Raw genomic sequence first — 23,652 nt, 5'->3', positions numbered from 1 at the left:
ACCGCTGGTGCAACGGAACGCGAGTTCAGTGGATCAAGAGCAATCTCGGATCTCGTGACTACGCGCGATGCAAAGAGGCATCCTTAATGTATTTCTACGCCGCGGTGCTTTAATCCGCGATTTGCGGTCCACTTAGTTTCTAGCAACCCAATTGTTTCAAGCCGCCCGATCTCTCGAATCGTCTCCGTTCGAGCGGCGCTCCAGCCTTTCGGCTGCCTTATGCCGTCACAGACGCGGACAGACGACAGAGAAAACTCGTGTCATACAACTTGTATACCTTCTTTTCCCTTCCACGACAAGGACAGCTACGATGATAAAAATCTTTTTGCATCTGCATAATATCATAATAACTATGTAAATCAGAGCGACGAACCAGTCCACAAACACAATTGGGCATTCGTATGCTAACTTTCCATCCCCCGTTTCCCACCTCCTGGCCTCCGTTTCACTTTGCTAGGTACTATATATATATATATATATATATGTATACGTGTATATACATATATGTATGTATGTATGTATGTAGCTGGTTACCTAACTCCGATAACGAGTTCAGTGCTCGAGAAAAAAAAAAAAAAAAAAAAAAAAGAACCGTCCCAGCATCCACTTTTTAACTATTATTCACGCGTATAACAAATCTTTTGTCGGAAAAACTTTCTTCTCGAATGAGTCGTGTCACTCGCGTACGAGAGACTGGCCTTCTCTTTGCTACAGGCGAGATTCAAGTTGACGATAGTCGAAGACAACTGGCGAAAGTTGGACAGCCAGTTGGACGTGTCGAGAACGAGAAACAACGAAAGTATTTCTTAAGGTTTTTTATTTGGCCGTTGGACTGTACCGGCAAAGGACGTGCATTACGAACGAAACGATTGGAATAAAAGAAACGGCGACGATTCGCGTTTGAACGAGTACACGGAGCCGTAGAGAGTGCAACTCGCGCGTCTAATGAATTTAATAAGCGTCGTAAACGCGTTGCAACGAGGTCGATCGCGACTTTAAACGGGCGGTACGCAGATGGTGGCCCACCTTTCGCGAACCGATGCCGCGTTTATTAATCGTAATGGTTGTATAATTGCGCCTTGTGTATCCATCGTCGCGGTAATAGCTTTTATTATTCGTTGGCTCGCACTGATCCATTTTACACGTCGATTCCTACTTTTCGTGATATTAACGCATCAAATATTATCTATCGCGTGGCACGCTGAATTTATATTGTATCACGGGAAATGTAATTAAATTGATCGAATTACATCGCGAATCGTGATTAAAAATTGTATTATGAAAGCGGCCGACTGGTCGAACTGATGCGCGATTAATTAAAACGGCAGTCGAGTACGAGATTGATTTTCTATAGATGTAATACGTAATCTTTTACTCGACCGGAATACATCAACGACCATCAACGTTGTCGCTGCGTTTTACTTTTCTCGATCTATGTAACTAGCTCAAACATTAATACCGTTCCTTTAATAAATGAATGGTTCTGCCCTTTCGTTCCCTTCTCTTTTTCTCTCTTGCTCATTCTTCGGATACCCCCTCGTCTCGATTCTTTTTTTTTTTTTTTTTTTTTTCCGTCCTTTACTTCGGACGAAAGGAGAACGACGACAGTGACACGACAATTCTCAGATTTGCTCGTCAAATATGCCGGAGGATTTAATAAATGCAGCGTCTCGCTAAAGTTTCGCGATGAAACTTAAATATCCCTGAAATGCGAGCTAGAGCAAGGGGAGGCCGCGACCGTGCCGCGAAATTCCTATACTTGGCTCTTCTCTTTTTTCTTCTTTCGCTATCGTTTTTTTTTTTTCTTTCTTTCTTTTTTTTCACAAATTAATGCTTTCGCCGGGATAAAAATTTGCCGAGCTCTGCCTCGAGAAAAAGGAACAGAGAGATGTTTGCTCTTTTGGAAGCGAAGTTGCCTTCCCTTGAAAGTCAAGCTTCCTTCTGTACTCCCTCTTATATTCAAAGTTCGCTGTTCTATCGTAATAACATGGAACTTTGTTAAACTCTCGTTTGAGGAAAATCTTCGTTACCGTGGATCCTCAACGTTAATGGCCGATTCAATCTACTCTTACCGATTTCACGCGAAATACATCGATTTTGCAACTTTTCGTTATCATTGGGATTCCACGCTTGGAAAATGAAACGTTATTGCTATCGATAAGGACCGATCGAAGCAGAAATTCCAAACGGTTTCCAACTTTCGGATCTTCCATTCGAAGCGACCGTGTCTCCGATAAGATGACAGGAAAATACAATATTCATTTTCGAAGGTCGCGTAACTCGCGATAGCGAGACGTTACCGCGATATCGCGTGGAAACGTAAAGTATCGACGTACGATGTTCGCGATGGTTTTTTTTTTGTACGGGAAGCAGGGCCTTTCGCGGCGAAAGGAAAAAGAAGAACGCGGGCCTGCGCTTCTTCGTTTAAGCGTTGCTCATATTTTCGTTCCGGCGGTGTCGACCATTTCTCAGACTGTCTTTCCACCGGAGAACGATTACGGTGTATCTTCCGGCAAAGATAGCAAGCCCCGGCTCGAAATAAGAGAGTAATTTGTCGAAGGTGGAAAACGTATCGTGATACGCCCGGTGATATGTATTTTTATGATAGGTGCGAGAGACGCGTCGACGAGAAATACGTCGAAGGAACATCTGTACGGTTCCACGATTCTTTATTCACGGTAAGCGATGCGAGGACACCGGCGACACGTAAAAACATTCTTCTTTCGGCCGCGTCGATTCGTCGTGACGGGCACCATGGCGGGCACAAAGCTCCACACAGGCCATGGTATCGTCGAGTGCCGCTACCAATTGCCGTCCAATGTTCGTCGACCAAGTCCCTAAGATCTCTGAAATACGTCGAGCGATATTTTATCCTGTCGCTGCCGATGCTTCCCATCCCCACGCGCTACGCGATAGATCCGATTCGACCTTAAAGCTCATTCTCTTCTATTTCGCTACTCCTTCGTCGCTTCCATTTCCAAGTATCATAGAAAAATTTCCAAATTTACGACGGCACGAGAAAACTGCTTCACGGATATTATTGTCGGACGGGAATTCCGCCTTTTTTTTTTTTCTTCTTTTCTTCTTTTCTTCTTTTCCCTCTCTCGACATCTCTTTTCCATTCTTTCTTTATTTGCGAATATCCGCCTATCGATCCTGTCGTGTTTACTCCCGACGTTGTACTTGTGCTCGACAAAATATAAAAATAACGACCGTATCGATGGTATATAAACGTTAAAATCAAACGGAGCGGAGCGCTTCGCCTCGTTCCACCCTCATTAATTTTATTTCGTTGCGTCCATTCGTTTCCGCGATACGAGATCGCCGATTCCACGCACTCCAAGGTACTTAGCGATTGAAATCGGAAAACATTTTTGACATCGATGAGCCGGAGGAAGATTGGCTCCGTAACGTATCGCGCGTACACTGCCAACGGCAGATCCGAATATGCATTTACCAAGTATTCGTATCGCCGTCGCCTCTAATTATCTTTCTGTTGGCGCGTGTATTGAAATCGCAAAAGTGGAATTCCATTCGCGACAGCCGAACCATGCTATCGCGGCTATTCGGCGGTAGCTTCACTCGATAAGATGCTACGGTAATCTGTACAGCGGCAGAGATTGAATTATTTTTCTGCCAGAATAATTTTGCCATAAAATAAAAGCGGCGGCAGCAAAACTGGCGTGGGTGAAGTCGCTGTAGACGCAGCCACGCCACCGACTCCGAATACGACTCCAGTTCCGACTCCAGCTCCGACTCCAGCTCCGACTCCAGCTCCGACTGCGACTCCCACTTCGAAGCTCTCCCCGCGCCGCTCCATTCTCTTTCCTCCGTTTTCTCCCGGTTCCTTGGAACCCCCTTTTTCTTCCTTTTCCTTTCAGCCTCGCAGCTCACCGGTCGCCCGTTCACCGTTCGTCGTTCGCTGTTCGCATGGCCACTCAGCTCCGTTGCCTCCACGCTATTTTCCTCCACGTTTCCTTATATTACATTCTAGATACGGCTGCGAAGACTACGCTGCAACTTGAAAATTCCTTCCCTCTCCTGTTTCTGTCAGTGAATATCTTATCATAATAGCTACCGAGCTGTTTTCTTAGGTCCGCCGGGCCCAAACTCTTTCCTCTATCGTGCCCGCACTGCCAGTTGCTTACCGCCACCCCCGTTCGCTCGACCCTTGCTCTTCGAGTAGCAAAAACCTCGCAAAGCTACGGCGTTCTCTCTCCAACTTTCATAAGCAGTTACGACCCCGTATCTTCGAGTATCGCGCACACGTCCACACACAGTTGCAGCGCAGCGTTTTTCCGTTCGATGCACACGATGCATACCGGTCGAATGCAACGCCGCAGCGTCTTCCGGTCTCATCGGGCAGACTGGTCCACGGGTACGCGTACCGTTCATGCCATTTCCAAACTTTGACTCGTTGGGTACGCGATATCGCGCCATGTGGCCACCGTCCGATAGCACCGCCACCGCTTCATTTTCACCGAACCGTTCGGCTCGTTCTCCGTATCGAAGAAGCTTTCTCTTTTTTCCTCTGCCTGCCCCCCCCCTGCCCCTTCCCCACCGCCTCAGCTCGTTTCCAGCTTCGGATTATTCCAACTTTTTTAAAACGGCGCCAGAAAAGTTTGGCCGGGTAGAGCGCGCGCAGACACATCGCGTGAGATTCCACATCGCGATCTACTCTCGATTCAGTTCAGACAATTTTATACCGAATTTTTAATTGTAGAATCTATTCGGTCGCATTGTAAGAGTCGTGATTAGCATACATGCAAGAACTTCGATGAATCGGAATAATCGTTGAGAAATTATTAGATGGATCGGCGACGTTAACATCTGGTTTTAAATCTCAGAGTATCGGAAACTCGTATCCGCGATCCGATCCAGAAACAACGAGTAGATCTAGAAACAAGAAACAGCATATTTTGTTCATTGTCGATGTGAAACTAGCCGGCTGGAAACTTGTAACGTTAAGATCATTTCTTATCTTGGTGAACGAGAAGAACCGCGGCACCGAGGTCTGCAGAATAAAGGAGTTGCAGCACTGGGTCGTGCAATTTTCTTTGCTACGAAAACTTCGTCGGGCGATAATACAACGAGAGCAGGTGCAACGTCGTGATGCAGCATTTTCATGACATGCTCGCCAAACATGTAATTACTTATCTGGTAATTATACTATATTAACGAAACCAATTAAAGTGTACATAATCGGCTACTTTAATAAGGTTCGCGGATCGCAACAATTTATTTGTTTTTTGTCAGAACTACCAATTTGAGTTATGTAGGAAGCATTCTCGTTATTTCTGAACCAGATCATGCATATTAAAGTGATAATTGCATAATGTTATAACGATAACCTCGTTGAATATAATTAAATTTCTTTCTCGTATATTCGACGAGTCTCTGTTTCAGCCAATCTCCATATTCGTATCATTGATTTTCTTTCTTTCTCTATTGTTCGTTATTTAATTTCACGAATCGGATGCAAGTTTTAGCCGGATCTGCCTACCTAATCTCGTTGCTAAACGCTTCAAACGAGTTTCAGTCACAGTAGACGATTGATAAGCCGTTGGTATTCTTTAACGCGAGCAGACAGTTTCTGTCAATTCCTCTCGTTGTACGTTTCGGCGCGTTATTTCGCGTTCGCGAATAATTTATACCCTACTATTACGAAAGAACAAATTTTTTCGACGGTAGTTATCGTTGTACGTATCGTATCTTTAAAAAAAAAAGCATGTTTTTCGAAAGAGATTTTTAATTTTCGGATTGAAAACTTGCCGCTATATTCTTTACGCGTAGAAAGACGAGTAGAAGAAGGTAAAATAACGATGACGTATTTCTGTGTTTTAATTAACGAATTTTCTGATCGCTTTGGTTACCTTTTACACGAAAACGCGATAATTGGAAAGGGAGATGTTATAAACGCAAGTATATCGTTTCTGTCTTTTCGAATCCTGAAATCTCTTCTTTCGCATTTTATACATTAAAATCATAATTATTTTGTTTCCATGGAACAGTGCGTCCATGTCTTTCGTCAAGAGACGCCGCAAGTTTCTACTTCCCTGTGCTATTTTGAAGATAATTTATTCCGACACAGAACCATTTCATAGATTCCCCTTAACGTATAACAAAAGTTAGATTATGAGAAACTATGAAACTTCGATTGATATGACTGTAGAAATGGACGAAGTATTTAATTATACAGACAGAACTTGAACGCGACAGACTTGCAATTATTATTCATAAAAGTGTTCGCACATCCTATAAAATAAACTCTCATCTACCATATTTATTTATCAAAGCGCAAAGTAACGCATGCTAATTATCTTTTATGGAAAAACGTGATGTTATATGAAAACATTTAAACAGGTAAGAAGCAAAACGTATTGCGTTCGTACAGTGTTAACATTTTTTACTTTCAATTTTACGCTATATAAAACACTTTTCACCGACTGTTTGTCACTTGCTCTGCTATTCGGAAACAACGAAAGAATCTCTCTCTCTCTCTCTCTCTCTCTCTCTCTCTCTCTCTCTCACTCACTTTCGATTAACGCGAAAGGAATACACAACGCTAACAAAAGCGATAGAGTCTTCGTGTTTCCATCCTAACCTTTAAAATGTCGATACAGCATCTCGATTACCGTATCTGTAAACAAGAGCGAGTATACGCGTGTCGCCGATCTCCGCGATATAGCCAAATATCAAATTAAAGTATCGAGTAATATGATCGATACGGGATCGTTGTAACGTCTCAATCTTTGCTTCAATGGCGACTAGTTCAACGGGTGAGGTATGCTTGGTTGGCAGCCCTGACTAAGGCTTAGGGACCTTATCTTTTCACGTTTCCGTCAATTCGCTCGTTCGGCATACTATTCAGAGCATTTTTCACAGCGGAACGTCGGTGTCCTTTTCATCGGTGATAAACGTTCGTTCCCGAGGAATGTTTACGGGGGAAAATTCTCTCTCTCTCTCTCTCCTTTCTCGATCCATCGGCTTAACATAATGCACACCAGCCCGGCGTATCATCTTTGGCCATTAGCCAGTGACAGTGCATCCGTTGACAGGAAATTGAAACTATGCTTCACCAGCGACTGTTCGATATTATATGCGCCAACAAGCTGTTAATCGCTGTCATTGCGCCATCACGTACGCTTTAACGAGGGCTACGAATCACTGCTATCGAATCCGCACCCGTTGTAAACGATGTGAAATATGTTTCCAGCTACACGAAATATACGCACCTTTCTATTTTACCGGGCTGTCGCGATTTTTCCATACCTTCCCTATAAATCCGTCGCTGTTTTTCCTCGATAGAAGATACATTCGAGTAAAACAGTCGCGTGAGACAGAAAGAGAGAGAGAGAGAGAGAGAGAGAGAGAGAGAAACTAATTCTAAACGCAGTTTCGTTACAAATTTCGTTACAAAAGACTCGTTGTGGCGAACGTCGCGTATGCGACGGGTAGAAGCGTTGCGTGTAACGAGACCGCCTTTGACCGAAATTAGAACGAGAAGCACGCGAAACGCGAAAACAACGAACGAAACGGTATGACAGTCGGAAGTTGGAAACGGCTAGTTTCGTTGGTTTCGGGTATCGGCCGTGCTAACTTCTTTCTGAAAATCTGCGATCGTAACGGTACGTTCGACAATAACCAAACGAGATATCATACGTTATACGAGGATGAAACGCAGGATACTGATTTTTTGCAGATCTGCCGAGTTTTGTGCAGCCGATCGGTAATGTGACAGCGGCTATTGGTAAAGAAGCCGTTCTACCGTGCACGATCCGGAAACTAGGAAATCACAAGGTAAGGGATTTGACGAAGGTTTTATGGGAGGAAAAAAGGAGGGATGGGAGAAGTTGGCGTGGCTGTGGAACGTTAATTAGCCAGGCCGGGAGCGTAAGAATAAACGGGTTCGTTGGTTCACGAGTCGGCGAGCTCGGAGTCGTTCACGGGTCACGAGGCGATAAAGGAATCGGAGATTTTCGGTAATCTCGTCGCAACAAATGGGTCGCGTGGATGCTCGTGGCAGATGTCAGCGGCTCGCGTCTTTTTGCCATTTCTCGTCCCACCACTGTTTCGCTATTCACCACCTACACCATCGCCACCTCTCCTAGCTTCTTCTTCCGGAATAACTTTCCAACAGTTTTCCGCGTGGAAAAGGTCGCACCCCGCTCTTTCACCAGGTGGAGATAAACCGAAACTTTGTCATCCGGTCGTACAGGGTTCGTCCAACGCGCGACAAAGCCCCGCGGAACTTCTCGCCAGGTACACAATTCATTAAGCTTGGCACTGGCTAACGAGACGAAATTAAGCGTCGTTCCGTCGCGAGTGATTAACTCTTTGCGTGGTGAACGTACGTGTATTCGTATTCGAGCTTCTTTCGCCGCGGTATTTCAATTTCATGCGAATTAACGACAATGTGGCCGGTAACTATGCGCGGCCACCGACGCTTCCTGTGACAGATTAAACTTTAATCGACGCAAAATTCGAAATACCGTTAAACCTCGAAGCGGCGAGTGGTTCGTTTCGGCCGGTTCTCGTTTCTCGCCGTAGTCTCCTACCTCTTCTACCCATCTGCCCGTTTATATTAATACCGGCTGTTCCTTTATCTCACGGTAAGGAATATTCAGATTGTCGGTTAGAGAAAAACGAGAGTAGCCGGAAAGAAGGGCGCTAGCGGAAAGTTTTCGGTGCTTCGATGTGGGCGGCTGCCGTCGCTTTACGCTTTTTGCACAGCAACAACGCAAAATATCGGAGAAATTTTCGAAAGTTTATTCGCCGACGAGACTGGTGCCGGCGTCGGCGCCTAAAGCAAGTCTACCGATAAAAACTACGGAAAACAGTTAAAACAACGGTACCGCGATGAAATTAATATTCAACGGTTGGTACGGAAAGCGTCGTGAAAATTTCAAGCCGATTTGTCAACGGGAATGGGCGAATTTCGCGGCGAATCGCCGAAGGAGGGAAATTGCCACGAATACAACGTGGATCGTGCACTTTCATCGCAAACGTTTAAACGGGGAATTTGCGGCACGGCGCCGATTCCGCTGGTTGCCCGGGGCTGTTTCGCCAACCGACGCAAAATAAGACGGCGTTTCATCCCACGGCCCGAAAGCAAGCTATTAATCGACCACGAAGTTTTAGTCAGTTTATATCAACGAGATGAAAAACGTCGACAAACGGCGCCCCGCCAACAACCTCGAAATATCATTGCACGAAACGTCCGATAACTTTTCTAACCCGATTTGTTTTCCACGTATTCGATACACGTTCATCGGTATTCCATGTTACATAATCGAATTTCTGGCAGTGACGCGCGCACGAATGTTTGCATCAGCATCGGAAACATCGAGCTCCGTTTCGCCATCGAATCCTTTTTACTTCTCCGCTCTCTGTGACAAACGTCGCTCCAACGACCCGGTAATTAGAAACTAAAGTCGAGTAACGACGATGTTTTGTGCCCTGGTGGCCGTTTCGCTCTTAGCGTGGAGATTTTCCCAGCAAACTCTCAACGTACGATCGAACACGCGTTAAAATCCGTTTTTGTCCGCGCGTACTATGAGCCGCATCGCGTCGTGCCGCGTCGCGTTCCTGTTATTTTACATTATTTTCAGAGGGTACGCTTTTAACGCGTTCGTTTCACCTACGTGGTATTCGTACAGCGTCGCGGACACCAACGCACCAGTACACCAACTACCGAATAATACTCGACAACCGCAGATATGTATTCACGCGAATCCATTCTGCGAAACTACCGTCCTGGAACCGTAGTCGCGTTACCCTTCGACGAAACGACCCTGTACCATTTGGCCCTTAACACAGGCCGATCGGTGCTTCGCGACCGGATCCACCCGCCAAGTAATATCGATTCTATTCTATACGCGACTTATTTGCCGCCACCTGTTTCACACCGCGTTATGGTTAATTTTTCGATGGTCGGCGTAGCCATATTTTCAAATTAGAAGCAGCGATTCGCTGAATAAGTTCACGCGATTGCGAAACCACGGATCCAAACGTACTCCGATGAACCGCGCGTAAATGCATTCGTTTCGCAAACGAGTCCGCTCCGTTCGCGATTTTTACCAACGTTTACTTTGGCTGTCGTCCACCACGCGCCCATCACGAGCGTTTCCTTTTGCCTGTGCCGCGGTGTCGTTTCGTCAGCGACGCGAAATAAAATAATTAAAGGAATTTCTCTTCGTTGTTTCGTTGAACGCGAAAATTCTAATTTGTGAAACACGGTGTCGCCGGCAACGCGTTATTGAAAACACGACGGATAAACAAGCGCGTCGATGAGATGAAAAGCATTGTTCGTTCAGAGGGAAAAAGAAGATGACGGAACAAGGTCGCTCGTAGATTGTTAAAAGGCTGGCGAACGCTGTATGCGAGAGAAAATTTTCGCATATTTTCATTTTTAGAGGCAACGGTCGACCGACCGACTTGTCCCGGAAACGTATTCTTCTCGTGCAAATACACGGGCACATTGTGTCGCTGAGTTTTCACGCACGCGTTAACTCGCGAAATATCGCCGTACGTCGGCAGGCAAATAAACAAACTTGCGGGATCGGAGAACAATCTTCTCGCAAAGAGTTGCATGCATCGCGACTTTGCCGGGGCGACACAAAAGCCCGCACGTAGTCGCAGTTACCTCGAAGAAATCCAATTCGCAGGAATGCTGGCAAGTTTGCCCGAGCAACGCGTCGCCTCTGATCAAAACTTCACACGCGGCGCGCCGTTGCACGCCTTCCCTTGTAACGCGTTTCCCGCGGAATTCCTTTGATCCATTGTTGTGCTAACACGCGCGAATTTAAGGCGCCCCTATTTTCCCAAGAACGTTCCCTCTTTCTATTTCTTTCATGCTGCAGCTTCCTCCTGCTAAACCCCAGTTAACCGTTCATGAATATATAACGCGGATTTGCCGTAGGCCACGCTTTCCAGGATTCGCGAGAGAATTTTCTTGCGGCTTCGAGTCGAAAACCAAGCAGGTCCGGAAGAAAAAAGAAAAGTCGATTGATCAATCCGTTAAACGAAATGAACGACCGGTTTCGTCGCGAACAGAGTAACAGAGGCGGAGGGGGTGAATCGAAATTCGCCGCGGGGAAAACGTTTATTTCTAATTTGTATTCCGTAACACGCGGCGAAATAAAAGGAGAACGTAACGAATGAAATCGATAAAGGTTGGTTCGCCAGCTGGTCGGCAAGTTGTTCTTCTATTTACTTCGTGCGCAATTCCTCCGCCGTGTTTTCTTATCCCTGTCGCGCTAGTTTCAGTCGATTTTTCTAAAGTCCCGCTCCGTCTGGAAAAGTAAGAAGCCTGGAGACGAGTCCGAAAGCTTTCAGTTTTACGCGACACTGTTTCGACCAAGTAAAACGAGGCGAATCGGCGAGACGCAACCAGCCAAACCTTTCTTTCCCTCTTTATTCCGGCTTTCTCAAAGCTGGATCAAGGAAAAAAAATGGAAGGGGATGTTCCCTCTGAAGACCGAGGCAACGTCGCGCGAGGATACCGATCGTCGAACGCAGTCGTTTACACCACCACCGCCATCACCACCGACGAATTTGAAACGCGTGTGCGCGACTTCAAAGCGATTCTCTTCTACTCTGCCAGCGGGAAAGACGTCTGACGAAAGTAGAAGATTTATGGCTTCTGAAACTTCATCGGACATATTTGGATAGAGTTTCTCGCGTCGTGAATTCATAAAGGAGAGCGAAACATCTTTCTACGACCGTCTTTTGTCGACCAACAAATATTATGCAGCTTCTAACGCGAGATATAGTACCTGTATAAATGAGAATCGTTCGAGGTACAAGGAAATGGTAAGACGGTAAGCCGATTGTGGCTGCCGTCTCTGTATATTCGGCAGTTCGTCCAAGTTGCTATAAATTGAACACGTTCGGATCGGGACTCGCTGGATATTCCGTGTTTGTCGGATTTTTCGCGAGCGAGCAGCACGGTCAGCGAAGGGAAAAGCGAAGGAAACGACTGTGACGTCTACGAGCAAAGACTAAAACAAAGAAACAAAGAAGAAAAGAAAAAAAAAAAAGAAAAAAGAAAACGACGAGGAAGATCGAAGGTCGAGCGTTTCGTCGACGTGATTGTAATCGGAATCGTTCTTATTCCCTTATTTATAGGCGACAAAATCCTCTCGCCGTCTATACGTTTGCGCATAAAAAACTCGTAAAAAGGGGAAAAAATACGACAGACCGGTGGAGGTTCCCGGGGGAAATAGAATTGGTCGTGGCGCAACGAGAATCGAAAAGTGACCGATCGCGTGGAGATCCTCGGCGTCAATAAAAAATAAAGTTATCGTCCGTAGACGTTTGGCGCGGAAAGATTTTCAATTCAGCTGGCGATTCCGTCGAAACGGTTATCGCGCATGTTCCTCACGTTCGATTGACGCATCGTACGAGCCGTGTAATGATTCGGATTTCAGGCAACGTAAACTGACAATGACGGGCGAAAAATAAATTAGCATTTAAAATGCAGAAAGCGACGGCTGGTTTCGACGCAACGACTAATACGCGTACGCGTTTAACGCGCCACGCCACAACCGATCGTTCCACGAGCACTCGTTTCAACGTTGATTCAATTTCCGCGATGGAACGCGAAATGACGATTCCGATGACGATCGATCTTCCGGCGGAACGAGCGACGGAACGTTTGCCGCTCGAATAAAATAAATTACCATAGGAAAAGCCGCGAGAAGAATCGTGCGATTCGGTGGAGCTTGGTGGGCTGGTCGAGGATCTCGCTGGAAAGATGCTGCAAGTTTAATTGCCGTCGCGTCGGTTGACTCGTCGTCGTTTTGTACGAATCGGCCTTTCACGTTATGAAAGAAACGCGAGAACGATCGACTCGGTTCCGTTTCATTCACGGATACGGAACTTTCACTTCCATAGGTCTGTCCTTTTATATCGTTGGATCTATCTCCGGATAATTCCGGGCCAAAGTAGATTCCTCCTCGGTCCTCGTTTTCTCTCCCCCCCCCCTCTCGCTCTTTTTTCTTTTTCATTTAATTACGTTCCATCGCCGTGGCACGTTTTCGATGGCTGGCAATTAGATCGTCGCGAGATCTCGACGCGTATCGGTCGCTCGTGGATCAACGAACCGCGCGAACGCGATTTCCTTCTCGCTTTCTGCGCCGCGTACTTCTCGAACGGCCAGACAAAATATATCTACTTTAGATCGATTTCGTCGTAGGATTAATTGCGCGCTATAGGTTTTCACGGCCGATTTGCCCCGCAATTCGCCGTATCTCTTAGTCGCGCGAAACGCGAGTGTGCGCGACGCGATACGACTCGACGCGACTCGATGGATCGTGGAACCGGTGCAACGATCGGCCGTCTCTCGTTTATCCGATCGTTTCGTGTGGATTCGCTTACACCTTACTTGCCATCCGTGACGTTCCATTTCTGATTAACACCGAAGTCTGGTCGACGGCGCGACGACTTTGGCAACTCCGTTTCTCCCTTTCCCTTGCTCTAGCCGCCGGTTTGCCGAAGCCTCTTCCTCCGCAGCCTGGTTCCCATCAAGCATCGATGAACCGGAGTATTTTCGGGTATGGAGTCGCTGCCAGACCGATCGAGGGTGTAGGAAGCAGAATGAAGAGAGGCAGAGAGTACAGGGGGTTGCTGTTGAGGGAATGCAGTCGGGTGGGGGCGACGGCGGTGAGAGAGACGATGGGTGTGAGTTGGCCGGAGTGGTGTTTCCCCGGGGTAAGCACGAGCATATACTTGCCCGGGGCTTATTCAGACAAATCGGTGATTGCTGCGGAGGCGAGCGAAAGGGTAGCTCGCCACACCACCAGCATCGCTACTACCACCAGAGTTGCCGACGGAACCGCACGCCACCTTGCTGGAGCAACGAAGACAGGGGTTTTAGCCCGAAATTCGCGATGGAGCCGAAAAGAGAACGAGAAAGATGAACGGATATAGATAGGCAGAGCGGTAGAGAGCTGGAGAACGGACCGAGTTTTGGGAGACGGACGGAGAGCAGTATATATCTATATATATATATATACATATATATATATATATATAAAGAGAGAGAGAGAGAGAGAGAGAGAGAGAGAGAGAGAGAGACGTAGACGGAACGAGATCGTCGAGGTTAGAAGGAAGAAGCATCGGAGGGAAGGAGAGCGAAGAATGATTGTTTCCATGATTACAATGGAACGGAAGAGGAAAAGGGACGGAGGTTGGCCTAGGAAAAGGGTATGGGGAGCAATCTCTTAGCGCTAACGTAGATTCGTGGCCCAGGGTCTCTGGAAATATTACACCGGAGGGGTACGAGAGTCCCGGCCGTACCCACCGGGGAATTTCGTAACTCCAAGGATAATGTGTGTCAGCTCCGTCGAACCAGTTCCGCAATTTTCCAAAGAAATCTCGCGGTTTGTTTGCCGACAGGGCAAAACGCAAAGGCCAAAGGGAGAAACGCGTACGGCCTACCAGCAGGCCCGTACGTCTTCGCCAATGCAATTTGAACACAGAGAAGACGATCTTCGATGATCGCGCGCCGCGTATTACGCGAAACAAAGGGACGATCGTGGCTGGTGGTGGATCGCGTACGGAGGTCGGGCAACTTTTCGTCGGATAAGAAGTCGCGTTTCCTCGTAGGATGGTCGAACGTTATCCCGAATTAGCGAATCGAACGAATCGTTATCTTTGTCCTGGAGATAACGATTCTGCCGGCGACGTAATAGTTTCCGTTCTCGTTCTGCGCGGCACAAACTGTTGTTCCCCAGTGACAAAGTACTTAAGACGTTATCGATTGTCCTCGGAGAAGGAAGGAATTCAAACTTTTGCCCCGTTCTTCCCCGTCTATTCTTTTCTCGTCCGAAACGGCGAAAAGCACGACGATAGGTTATCTTCGTTGGCAAATTATCTCCGACAGAGACCACGTTCGATTTTACCGGTTACATTCCACGAAAGATGTTTCGAGAAACGCTGTGCCGAGCTATCCCAATTAGACTCGCAATTGCCGCTGAAAGCCGCGACGATGGTCCGGCTCGTGCGACTCCTCTCGATCTTCCGTTCGTTCTCCCATGTATCTCCTTCCCTTCCTTCGAGCTGAATAATTTCCAGCGACCGATCTTGTTACTTGCTACGCTGAGGATATCGACCATCGAAGATATCGTATCGCGATCGTACATCCGGACGAGGTGTACAAGGCAGAGGCGGAGGAAGGCGAAGAACGCAAGTGGAATTCCGCGAAATTGGCGCGCACGCCTTCCAGGGTAAACGCATTAGCTGATTCGTAGATTGAACGAGCTAGTCGGGTTAGTCGGTTCCTCGAGCAAGGTACACGGTCGGATCGCGCGGGTACGAATGGTCGGTGTCGCATGACATCGTGTAACCCGACGCATACGGGCGCATAGGTAGACATACGGGATGTGCACGACAGTCACTTCGGATTAATTACCAAGTGCAGCGTTATAGATAACGCGTAGGAGATGCGGGAGTGGGCCGCGGGGCAAAGGGGTGCGCGATACGACGTTAAATTGAACCTTTCGTCAGGTTGATTCCCGCGGTGCCAATGGCACACCGGGTCGAGCTCGCCTAAAAGCAATTACCGCTACCGGCCATACGTGCGAACACGTATCGGTCGTGGATATACGTCGGTGCACATAAACACACGGCAAGACAGCAGGCTGCTACGCGCGATATAATATTGACTCGAGCTGTCCTCTATTCCGCGGCTGATCGCCGCCCGACTCTGTCGCGTTCCCACGTCGCTGCTTTCCGATCCTTGCCGCCAGATGTTAATCTCCTTCGTTATCCTGACGCGGTAATCTCGACGGAGATTCGCGTTTTTCCTTAAAAAAGAAAAAAAGAAGAAAAAAAAAGAAGAAACAAAAGAACGCGATCCCGTCAAAAGGAGAACGACTCCTGCGTCTGTCAGCGATTCAGTGGCGCGTGTGCCGTCGGATAAACGATTTCTGAATCAGCTCGGCAATTGTTTACGTCGTTGGATGCCCGTCAGTCTGTTTGTCCGCTTTGTCGTCGCTTATTTAACCATCCCTGCCTACCCCTTCCACGCAACCTTCTACGTATTTGAATAGAAACGTCGATATAATTAACTACATTTACATAACGTTGGGAGTCGTGCAAGTGTACGTTTCTCCGGGATGCGAAATATTATACGTACGGATCCGTTAGCGGTAATATCGAAGCAATTAGGATGGGATAGCGGATTATCCTGGTCGCGCGATTCAACGTTTCGCGAATGTACAGACTCGTTTCGAAACGGGCTTTCCATTCGACTTTTGATTTAAAGGCGCATCCGCAGGCGGATGGGGATGCGGGAGGATCCGCTTTTCATAAAAAATTGTGTGTTCGCTGTCTCAGGTGGGATGGATTCGTGTGGAGGATAAAACGATACTGTCGATGGGTCAACGAACGGTGACTCACTCGCCCCGATTCCTCGTCACGCTGGAGAACGCAAAGTCGAAGAATCAAAGCCAATCGAGAGACGAGGAGGAAGCCACTTCGCGGCTTCATATTCGCCAGCTTCGGGAAGCTGACCGAGGCTGCTACATGTGCCAACTGAATACGAAGCCCATGTTGAGCCAGCTGGGATGCGTGGATGTCCTAGGTATGCCTAATTGCGCGTTATATCGCATTCCTACGGCTAGATACAGTTGGGTGTTTGCGGTCGGTCGTAGAGACGTCACGTACGCACGCACCGGTTTCGATTAGCCTACCTCGAGAAGGGGTGGAAAATATGCGCGCCTCGCCGCTAGAATACGTTTCAATGGGACCCCGACACAGAACACGGGCCGTAACGTTACGTTGCTGCTCACCCGCCTTCTATTCGTTCCACCCGCCGCTAACCCTCCCTTCCCATTACTATTTCCCTCTACTTCCTCCCCCGTACGCCATACATGCGAGCGCGTATATTACCAAGCGTCGTCCGCGTCTGGCAGACGCGCGTACGGTACCTACGTGTAAGCGCGTACGCTCGCGGTACGTTGTATCGTGCGTATACGTGGACACCGAGGGAGAAAGAGAATTCGTGGAGAGTGTGCGTGTTTGCCTCGGCATTCAACTCGAAAGAGCGATCGGCCCGAATGGAATGAAATTCCTTTGTGGCCAAACACAGGAAAGGTCCCGTTTCCTTTTTTCTCGCCCTACCTCGGCCAAAACCTCGGCCCTATCTCGCGCTGAATCTCCTCCAGCCGAAGCTTGCCTGCCACCCGCCTGCCCGCCCGCCCGCCCGCTCGCCCGCTCGCTCTGCTCCGCTCGACGTACAGAATATTTGTCCAAGCTGAACGCGTGTAATTGAAATGGCCCCGTGCTCCTTCAAAAGAAACGAGATTTCATTGCGAAAATGTTCCTTCTCTGTTACCCAGGGATAGATGGTATTTAATTTTCCTCGGGAGCGAAGCGTTTTAACCTGATTTTGCCCAGTCAGACCCGCCGACAGACGAGTCGGTCCAATTTCCATGCCGGCTTTAGTACCGTCCCGTTACATCGTGCTCGATCTTTACGGCGGTCCGTAATTTCTACCGGCGCCACCCTCTACATTTCCACGCGCGTCTCTGCAAATACGCGACTCGCAAACCCCGTCGTTACGACTATGCACCTCAAAACTTCGACTTCGCTTCGCTTCGATTCAATCTTCGATTTATGCTCCCCTTTGGAAACGCCTTGGAAATTTCAATCGGGCGCGATCTTGTTCTCGAATTCTCTCGTTTAGCGGCTTTCTAATTACCAACCGCGGCCGATCTACAAAGCCACGCGAATCCAATTTTGTTCTTTCAGTGCCGCCGGATATACTTAGCACCGGCACATCGGAGGGCGAGGTCTCCGTTCTAGAGGGTGAGAACGCCACCCTCTCGTGCAAGGCCTCCGGAAGACCGACACCTCGTGTGCTCTGGCGACGCGAGAAAAGTGGTTTCATACTTATGAGGGGTCTTCACGATCCGCTGATACCAGGTAAGATATTACATTTTTATCTCGACTCGAGCACCCTCGCCACCGTCGTTCCAGATGACAAATAACCTTCGATTCTCTTCTTCGTTTTATTAATTCTTCGCTGCCCGAAACGTCCGCCGTGCGATTCTCGAATATCGCTCTTTAAATATTGGCCATTCTCGAGCCACCGTTCTTTCCGAAAAATTCGAAGTTTCGTCGAAGAGATTCGAGAATACGACGAAGCAACGAAGACGATCGTTTAACCGGCGCACGACGGTGATTAAAATTTCGACCGCAGATTCGTCGTAGTCGCGTCACTTTCGACGACTAATTATCCAAGCGACTCGATTCGCCATCACGATCCGCTTAGCGGAACATGAAGACATCGTAAATTCGCAAACCTACGTGATTCCGATCGAAAGCAATTACGGTGGAACACGTCTCATCGAATGGAGATTAGTCTGTTCGGAACGACTTTCGATATATTTCCGTATACGTGCCTGTGCTCGTCGATTCTCCGACTATCGTAGAATTTGGCGGTTTCGCGCCTCCCTCGCTGTCGACGGTCGCGGTGAATACACCGGATGCCAAATGGTTCGCGTCGGACGCATTTTTCGCTCGGACGCGCGGCAAATTCGTTGATCGGTCGAGAGATATTAATTCTCGAGCGGTGTTGATAGATCGATACGCGATATTTTGAGTACGATCGACGCGACGCCGCCTGCGACGAAAATATTCGCAGATCGAACGATAGGTGGGTCGCGCAAGCTGCATCTCGTTAGGAGACCGACGCGCTTTTATCGGAATCGCGAAACGGCGCGTTTGCTCGATAATAATCTAATCCGGCGCGGTTCATTGATTTCGAAAGCGTTGAAAACGTATACGCGTAATTAAACGATAATACGATGTACGTGTTATAACGTCGTAACCGATAAACGATTAGAAAGTTTGTCGGCGATTTTGCCGTAATTTGCCCAGGAATTTTACGATAGGACTTTCGCGGTTCGGCCCTATCGATCATGAAATTCGCGACAGTAGTTGGCGAATAGTTGTCGACTATGTTTCAAGTTACCACGCCTTCGTTCGATACGAACGTCATACGGCACGGGGTACAGGTCGCGTTTTACGATACCTCGTTCTTCCTTAAATCGTTCGTCCCGCTGCTCGTTAACGAATAATCGTGTAAACGATTTCCGAACGCCAGATTTAACGTTGTAGTAGGCGGTGGTCTGGTTGTTTTAACGCGAACGACGTATTTCGCGTGTAATTTGGTATGCGTGCGAACGCTGGCACGCGGCCAGCGATATGTATACGAGAGCTTTCAACGAGATATTCATACGACGCGAGATTTTATAGTGGACAACCAGTCCGGTGAGAAGCTGGAATTAACCAGGGTAGACAGGAGGCAAATGGGAGCTTATCTTTGTATAGCCAAAAACGAAGTGCCACCGGCAGTCAGCAAGAGAGTCTATCTAAGGGTAAACTGTGAGTATATACTTTCAAATTTCGGCTAATCGATTATATACTTTAGCGAGTATCGTTGGCCCGCGCTTCGATAAACGGTTACACACCCTACTTCTTTCGATTTATTCGACCAACGACATAAACGATATTTCTCGTCGCCGGAAAATTCAACCACGTTTCGCCGAGCTAACCGTCTTTCTGTCCGCGCGATGTTTACGGCATTCGAAATTCGATAAAGCCAAACGTGGTTATAGATTTCTGCGCGACTCGATAATTCGTTTCTCTATTCGTTTGCGAAGGTTGGCAAACCTGTTACGCATTAATCGACTTTTATCATCCGTTGGAATTTCAGTTCCACCTAGCGCCAAGGTTCCCAATCAATTATTGAGCTCGCCTTTGGACACGGACGTATCGTTGATCTGTTTGATCGAGGCATATCCAAAGACGATTAACTTGTGGACTAGAAAGGAGCAAGTTATTATGAGCGGGTATGTATGTACGTACGTCGAGCTGCCGATGTTTCTTTTTCATTAACGCGCGTCGCGTTATCCCTCGGAGCTCGTCTAGATATCGTACGATCGCATAAACGAAATCGATCGTACGCGCGCATCGGATGGTAAAGTTAAGCAACGTGTCAACAGTGGTAGATACGAGATCGACGAAAGGGGACATCCGGACGAGGAATGGAAGACAACGAGCGAGCTGAAGATAAGACGTTTAGAGAAAACGGATTTAGGAGAGTACACGTGTTCAGCGTCCTCGAGCATGGGGAAAGCCGAGGCTACCCTTAGGGTGTACGGTGAGTCGACATACGCGATCGAACGTGTCATTTTTCCACGCTCCCTGTTCCCTAGATTTCGCCTTTCCCTTCCAGTTATATACGCGGACATTTTCTTTCACATCCGTCACTCGTTGTTTCCCGTCCCAGCCAGTGTTTGCGTTCTTGCGCGCGCATGTGCCGGTCACGGACAACACCGATTTCGTCGGCCATGATTTCTCTCTGTCGACCGCGTAAGATCGTTCGCGCTGGCCGACGCAGGTAGTTGAGCCGACGGCTGATTTTCCTCGTAAAAAATCGATACAAAGCTCGGTCTTACACGGTATTCTCTTAGATCAACGTCTGTTTTCGCTATACAGTTCGGGGAAATTGTTTTCAGAAATTGAACGAGCAACTCCACCCACTCGGACTACATTGGCAAACTGGAACAAATCGAGCAATCGAGGGAAATCAAAGTTCGCTCAGGTCACGACGATAAATCGAATTTTTCATCAGATGAGCACACCGGCGATGCAGAAGAGTACCGCGAGAATCGTTTACAGCAAGCACATGACGACCTCGACGACGGTGGATCCACGGGCGCCTTTCATCAAAGACAAGAACTTGTTTAAGAATCGCGACACCCCGAACGTGAGAAATTGTGCCAACGCGAAGAAAGTCAGCGGCACGCGGATTTACGCGGTCTGCTTGCTGTTCTTCCTAACCTTACGGTAAACGTTCGCAACGAACGTGTACGCGGCGAAAGCTCTGTTAACGGATTGAGCGAGCGAAAAGCTACTGCAAGTTGTTCGCTCGCGGTTCACGCGCGATGGCACGCAAGGGAAACGAACGAACGAACGAACGAATAGGAAATCTTGCGGCTAGACGAACATCGTGATCCGAATCTGACCACGATATCTCCGAACAAACGATAGAAAGAAGAAATCGTGACTCGCAAGTATTAATCGAACGGAAGCAAGTTCTTATTGCGTTTGAAAGGAGCACGAATTGCTAGTAAATAGACGATACAGCGAACAAATCGATGTCTCTGTTGTCGCGGACAAACACCGCGGTGAATACTGTTGCGAATTTTAAAAGATAAATGCTTACGAATGTATTTTTTATGACCCTTTTATCCGTTTTGGAATGCGGGGAAAAGAGTAAAGTCGTGAGCGAAGTGTGTTCTTTAGTTGAACTAAATGTAACATTGTCGAGTATTTTTTTAACAACGAACGAAGCAAAAGGAATACAAGGTTTCCCATTGGAATTATTATTTCCGATTTGTGGAGTTATTAGGAGTAACGATGTAATTTTTATAACGTTAGCGTCGAAAGCCTTACACAAGCAGGGTGTCTATCTCAAGTGGGCCACCAGTGTCATTCACGAGATCATCGTTCGACAAAATACGACTAAAAATTGATACTTTCAATCGATTACCCACACTTCGAAATTATTTCAACAATGGCATTGGCGATCCAATTAAAATGAACATCCCTTATGATATAATGATTTACGCCGTAATAATTATTATCAACGATTAATTGTATCTCCACGTTCTGCGAGATTCGCGGTTTGTCGTGAATCACCGCTCCTTAATCAACTATTCGATTATACTCGAACACAGACAAATAATTAGCATACTAATTTGTACGTAAGGGGTAATAAGATAATATCTTTATTTATCGGTACGATAACAGAGTGAACTGAGATCGTAAGTGGCATCTTAACGAACGTTAAACACGTCATATCTAAGATTCATATCCGTAGGGCGTATAGTACCGTACTATATATTTTAGAAAGATACTAGACCTTACTTTTCTTATTTTACGTATTTTTTTAATTACCCGTAGGCAAGTAACGTACCTCATATGCCAACGATTAAACAAGACCACAATTATAAATATAATCGATGTGGTTAACTGCGAGGAATCAACTGGCGCGATCATCGAATACATTTCTGAACGTTCTACGTTATCTATCGGATAACGATTATTCGTTGTATTATTCAGCGTCTCTTCGTTTTCTTTTCTTTTCTTTTCTTTTATACAAACGTGTATATAAACGAACAACGCAGTCTCCCTTTAGCGTAACGATCGTTCGCGATAATATCGAGGAAATATTTTTCTTTCAAGGAATCGACAATAATCGTTCCTAATAAGTTGTACGTGCTTTGCATCATTTTTTTAATGTTCCTCGCAAAACCGCAAATCATATGCTACTCTGTAATTACAATCTGTGTACGAAATGGTGCGACTAGAAAGGCTCGATGTTCTTTAGCACATAAAATTTTCAAACCGAGAGTGTCGGAGCTTTCTTCTGGTACTATTGCTGTCATGAATGTCTTCTATTACAGAGTACAAATTTTAGTCACGATGCGTGGTTTATTGTCATTGAAATAGTAGCATATCCGCGAAATAAACAGAACGACACACGTGTTAAATATATCTATTTAACAAATATTGTATATCGTAAAACACTGCTCAATATAACAACTCTACAATAACTATAATAAAAGAATGTTGTTGTTTATAGAAAAAAAAAGTATATTATGAAAATATGGTGAGAAAATGTGCTCAAATTGGATAATTATATAGCTTTGGAGAAACCAACATGTTGACAAATAAAACATACCGTGCAAGTAGCAAAGATATTAATTATTTCCTTTCATTTTAGGTTAAACTTAAGCTTATTTACATTAAAATTCATTACATCTGTCATTAGCATAGAATTATACGCGATTGATTGAAATATTTTTCGATAGTTTGTAATCCCTGTGTAAATATTAAGACCAGAATAAGATATTGAAAGCCATAAAAAGGCAACCCACTGCCACGTATGGACTTTTTCTCTCACCGATCCTAGCGCACTTCCAAAGAGTACCTTGAAAACTAATTATTACACGTTAGTATCAATGCATATATACATGATATTTTTTAAAGTCGACAAAATATACATACCCAACTTTTCCTAATCGACTGTCCAATAAACTGGGCACGATAGATCTAACGTAAGTACAGGTACATATCAGTAGCAAAATAACAGTCAGCAAACTCTGGAAATTAAATAGGGCAGACTGCGTGTCAAACCCCGTAAATAAACTTTAGAAAAAATTGCTCGATTTAGAGAATTCTGTATAAGTATCAAAGAGGTTATGACAAAAGTCACCGGTTGTTTATAATCATGTATTCGACTATTCGCAATATATACATTTTATATTTTACGAATCCATGGCCTTACCATTACGATTTATGAACGATGATAAATTGTTATATAAAATTGTTACACAAAGTTAGTTTCCATACGAATGACATTTACTTTAACTACTGACTAAATGCACACCAAAACTACGATCAAAACTACGATACAAAAATTTGCTACGATAAAAGGCGAATACGCAACAAACGAAAAGATTCAAGAAGGAACTAGTAGCTCTTTGGTGAACAAATGTTTAAAAATCTAGCAAAATTTATTTTAAATTAATTTGTCTTCGTGTTACGATTTACAGAGAAATTGACATTTAT

General features: G+C 46.3%; 2 protein-coding genes across 5 annotated transcripts in view; one reads left to right on the top strand and one right to left on the bottom strand.

Annotated features, from left to right (window-relative positions):
• The window catches only part of LOC139989378 (lachesin), a 39,796-nt gene extending 17,124 nt beyond the window's left edge, over nt 1-22,672 (top strand). For 3 of the 4 annotated variants that reach the window (XM_072007680.1, XM_072007681.1, XM_072007679.1), the window contains exons 3-9: nt 7,703-7,800; nt 16,342-16,588; nt 17,758-17,931; nt 19,258-19,395; nt 19,727-19,862; nt 20,016-20,173; nt 20,532-22,672. In XM_072007680.1, the coding sequence (XP_071863781.1) occupies nt 7,703-7,800; nt 16,342-16,588; nt 17,758-17,931; nt 19,258-19,395; nt 19,727-19,862; nt 20,016-20,173; nt 20,532-20,866 (1,286 nt within the window). In that variant the 3' untranslated portion in view covers nt 20,867-22,672. The remainder of the gene's footprint in view (nt 1-7,702; nt 7,801-16,341; nt 16,589-17,757; nt 17,932-19,257; nt 19,396-19,726; nt 19,863-20,015; nt 20,174-20,531) is intronic. The other variant, XM_072007682.1, reaches the window with a different exon arrangement.
• A 94-nt stretch (nt 22,673-22,766) lies between these two features.
• On the bottom strand, nt 22,767-23,522 carry Ksh (transmembrane protein 167A-like protein ksh). Its single transcript, XM_072007686.1, has 3 exons — nt 23,369-23,522; nt 23,089-23,204; nt 22,767-23,019 (listed from the first exon to the last, which is right to left on the bottom strand). The coding sequence occupies exons 1-3, from the start codon at nt 23,369-23,371 to the stop codon at nt 22,914-22,916; spliced, it is 225 nt and encodes a 74-aa protein (XP_071863787.1). The 5' UTR covers nt 23,372-23,522; the 3' UTR covers nt 22,767-22,913.
• Between the last annotated feature and the right edge of the window lie 130 nt (nt 23,523-23,652).

The sequence above is a fragment of the Bombus fervidus genome, chromosome 7 (genome assembly GCF_041682495.2).
Source record: "Bombus fervidus isolate BK054 chromosome 7, iyBomFerv1, whole genome shotgun sequence".
Classification (NCBI taxonomy): Eukaryota; Metazoa; Arthropoda; class Insecta; order Hymenoptera; family Apidae; genus Bombus; species Bombus fervidus.
The sequence above is the reverse complement of the archived record's forward strand: the minus strand, read 5'-3'. Positions and strand labels throughout refer to the sequence as shown.

Excerpts from the sequence above, each read along its gene's own strand:
- Ksh (XM_072007686.1), bottom strand. Across the intron at positions 23,020-23,088 it reads AGTCGATTAGGAAAAGTTGG|TTTTCAAGGTACTCTTTGGA; the intron begins GTATGTATATTT and ends TGTAATAATTAG.